Raw genomic sequence first — 4,365 nt, 5'->3', positions numbered from 1 at the left:
TATTCAATTTGAGACCAAAGCAAATCTGTCGTCTTTTTGTTAAAAAAATTGCTGCCATTTGCAACAACCTACCTTAGTGAACAAGAGTTTTCCAGAAAACATAAAAACGAAAAACAGAAATCTATTAAACTGTATTCAAATTGCTCTTACATCAAAAAGACCCAATTTTAAAGTAATTATATCAAACATGAAGCAACAACATTTTTCCAAAACCTGAAGGGGGAAAGTTTTCAATTAATTTTTGTTTGTTCCAATTTAAGAATTTTATTTTGTTTGTCTATTACTATTTGTTACAATTTTCATGTAACTTTTTTTATAAATATGTAAATGTAAATTAATTCAATAATAATATTTATTTAAAATTTACATTGATTGTTTTCTTTTCAGAATGGGGGGGGGGTAACCGCTGCTGTAGCTTATCTAAATTTCCTTTAGATATTCAAATGCTACTGTTGGATTCTCGAATAGTATTGCTAGGTTTAGGTAAAGCAGAGTAAAATAAGTTACAAATACATAAATATAATTTTAATACTAAGTATTTTCCTCATATTTGAAATGCGTATGTTCCTCGAGGGAAAATTGCATTCGATACATCATGCCGTGTCCAGATAAAACAAAATTTACGTTCTGAAACTTTTTTTTGTGTGTTAGAAGTAGTTTGAGCAAAATTTAAAGTAAGTTAAAGAAGACGAATGCTTTATTCGCACTTACCTTATCATTACTTAATACCTGAATAATACCTTAGTGCATTATTAATCAAGCTGGAATGGCGCGATGCTGGTGGTAGTGGTAAGTAATTGGTCGTCGCGTGAAGAGGATTGCGGACTGTGAATCACCTAACCGAATTACCTTCCTGGCATCTCCTAGAAGTTTCCCCCATAAAAACGTATCGTAAACTGAACGAATGTAATTGTTAGCGGTACATTTAAAACCGAAAACTTCCGGAAACTCCAAAGGAAGTTATAGACGAAATTAAGTTCGTCGCATAATTTTTATTCAATTCACTGCAGATCGGATTCGATTTTGCTTCGCTACTTGCATTAATGAGATATGCGAATGTCTGTCTGTACTTTAGGTTTCCTTCGTCCTTGCTCTTGTGTTGAACAAGGAGTTTTGCAATCAAATTGCTCGGACGTCTCGAGTGTTTTTATCGGATGTACGGACGATCGTGCGATTCGCTTCGTTAAACGGAATCACCTGTACCGGAAGTAACGCTTGAGATCCCGTTGAATGGTTCCCATCCAGCCCTTGGGGGGCATCGCGACGTCACGGCCTGTTAATCCGCCGCCGGGATTTGGGGGGAAATCCGAAGGGCTGTGTGTAGCCTGTTACCAGCATGAACGTACACTTTGGGAACAAGGATAAACAGATCGTTTCAAATAATATAAAACACAAACGGAAACGCCACTTACTGCTGCACTTCCGGAACACTTTGTTTACATTTATTTAAAGCCGCCTGATTAGTTTCTGACTATTACGAATTTCATCGAATTAATTGTTTTTTTTTTCATTCACTGTAGCCGTCACAAATATAGTTTAATACTCAAATTAAAGATAATTATATAAGCTTTCAAATAAATTATCTAAGATATATAGTTCTTACTCATTTCCGATAATTAACTGTAAAATTTGGAAACAAGTTCATCTTTGAAAATATCTCAGGTTTTATTATTTTGGTTAGCTTTGCTGACATAATTATCATTTAATAGCAGAATTGCAAATAAATATTTTTTTTAGCAAGTTATTAGGTATATTTGCAGGTGTAACAAATTTTCTTTAATTGATTGTGAAAATTTTAAAAAATATTTTCGTTTAGGTTTTCTCATTTTTCTTTGTCACAAATATCCTTAATTATTGAAATTACAGATAATTATATAAGATAAGACATTATATACAGTTATTACCGATTTACCACATTGCTGCAATTGTCAAATTTGCAAAAAAAATAATTGAAGTTTCTAAAATTCTTTATTGTTTTTCTCAATTAATATTTGCGTCACAAATATCATTTAATACTTAAATTAAAGATAAATATATACGCTTTCTAATGAGCTTCATGTTATAATGAAAGGTTTTGGGGATTTCTTGCAATTAATCATGGAATTATTTATTGTAAAAATTTCGAAAATTTGAAGTGTTACTTTGTGTTTTTCTTCAAGTATCATTATAAATAACCGTTAAAAATTGCAGTAATATAAGAGGTTGTATAGAAAAATGATGAAGTATCTGCAAGAAACTCTGTGCATTATACGAAATCTTTCCTTCCATCCGTCTCCATTAAATGAGAAAAAGAATGGGAAAACTATACTTTGAAAAAGTATTTCAGAGTGCGCCAATGCAGCTGAAAGCGCATTGTAATTTAGTTGCAGCAGCCGCAGAAACTTCTCGTCCCTAAAAACCATTATTATACAGGCACACACTAGGCAAGGTCCGCGCGCGCTCAATGGAATTTATCAAATTCCACTTATATCCGAAAACCGCACGCGCCATTCATCTTCTTCCGCTTCCGTTTCCGGTCTCGGAACGGCCGTAATTTTTCAAAGCTGCACTTACCTTAGTTTAAGATTAACTGCGCGCACTTTCGTGAATGATGAACGTGACACCGAGCCAGAGAACAAACAACTTCGGCACCGTTCTTCATTCATTCATTCCGAAGATTGAAAAATGCTTGTTTCTCCTACTTAGACGAGTTTCGGATAAAGTGGAGCATCCGTTCGTAGGCAGACCACGTCCCATCCGATCTACCACCTACTCGGCGACTCCACCCAAAAAAAATAGAAAGAAAAAATACAAATGGGAATACTTGGGAAGTTTATAGTCCTTGGGATTGAAGCCAATTGATCCTGGGGATATATGTGCTCCGGAATAACTAAATCTTTACGTTTCACGAATTTCTGCCTCCGACCGGCTACATAATTTCATTCATTGGGAACATTATATGTTTCCCTGTGGAAAACATTAATTAGTTACAAACAAACTTAAGAAAACACTATTACTTTTATTTATTTTTATAGCCTACTCGACCATTAAGATCTATTTTTATTACTTCCATCTTTTTATTTACAATCCAAACAGAAATTTATTCGAAAAAAAACTTTTTTTCTAACTTATAATTAAATAAGTAGAATTCATCAAAAGATTGTTAAAGAATACCTGCAAATTGACTTAATTTAAGCTATCCAGTTTGTAAGTTTTATAACAATTTTTAATGTAAATGCAGCGTTTTTCATACAAAGTTAATGAAATAAATAATTAAAGTAAATCTAAATATCTAAATTTCAATAATATTCGAATAATTATAATATTTTATGAGATGAAAGTCAATGAGTTTGTTATAATAATATAAAATTAAAAAGGGAGGTGTTGTGTCAAATTACAGAAATGTTAGTAAATTTTAATTCATGAAATATATGAAAAGCATATATTTTATAGTGATAATATAAAATATTAATTTTTGTATATGCAAAATCAGCTGAAAAATTGTCTGAAAAAAATATTAATTAATAATGGACAATTGATTTTCATACAAATTTGATGACGTACTGTTCATTTTTTTTGTTTTTGTACAATGATTAATCACTATTCAAGTAAATGTGAATATCCGTTGACGGATTTCATGGAACGAAACCAGAAATGAAACAAAACAAAATAATAATAATACTGCTGAAAAACACATCTGCTGAAAAATCGTGTATTAATTTGATGGCGTGGCTTTAATTAACAATCGGTGCGCGATGCGACGCATTTCTGGCATCGGAATGATTGACATTCAGCACAATATCTCCGGGCTTTGATATAACGCTGATCCAGGAATGCACGAATGGGGGAGGGATGGCATATGAAAGGGCCGGAATCCCAGCAAACCCTGCAAACTCACCGGCCCAGAACCAGGATTAGCCCATTAGTTGCGAGGGTGTGAAACTGGTCCACCGATAAACGTCTGCTCACGCCAGAGATCACATCCATACACACATAATTATCTTTACTATAATTTGGAAACTATTGTATTACGCAACGATCTGTGTTAAATCATTGGTAAAACTATGCAGATCGAAATAATAATGTAAAATAAATAAAAGGAGGTGTTGTGTCAAAACGTAACAGAATCATTCAAGATTTATTTTACTAAAATACAGTAGAACCTCGCTTAACGAACAAAATGAATTGTAAGAAAAATGACTCGCTTAACGAGCGACGTTTCGAATAACGACTGACGATGAGTACACTTGTGTACACAAATTATATGTGTATTTTTGAATATGTTTCACTATAAATCCAGAAATTTTGGAATGAATTAAACTCGTTATGCGAGGTTTCACTATAAATATATATTTCAAATACAAACTGGTAATGAAAACACGAAAT

The 4,365-nt window shown here is 32.8% G+C and overlaps 1 protein-coding gene across 1 annotated transcript in view; it reads left to right on the top strand.

Moving 5' to 3' along the window:
* LOC108558384 overlaps positions 1-1,212 on the top strand; it is a 3,242-nt gene extending 2,030 nt beyond the window's left edge. Inside the window, exon 2 of the mRNA XM_017915288.1 lies at positions 1,076-1,212. Within this exon, the coding sequence (XP_017770777.1) occupies positions 1,076-1,212 (137 nt within the window). The remainder of the gene's footprint in view (positions 1-1,075) is intronic.
* The last annotated feature ends 3,153 nt before the right edge of the window (positions 1,213-4,365 follow it).

Source organism: Nicrophorus vespilloides, unplaced genomic scaffold (genome assembly GCF_001412225.1).
Source record: "Nicrophorus vespilloides isolate i.1.1-1 unplaced genomic scaffold, Nicve_v1.0, whole genome shotgun sequence".
In the NCBI taxonomy this organism is placed as follows: Eukaryota; Metazoa; Arthropoda; class Insecta; order Coleoptera; family Silphidae; genus Nicrophorus; species Nicrophorus vespilloides.
Note: the sequence above shows the minus strand (reverse complement) of the source record. Positions and strands in the feature narration are given on the sequence as shown.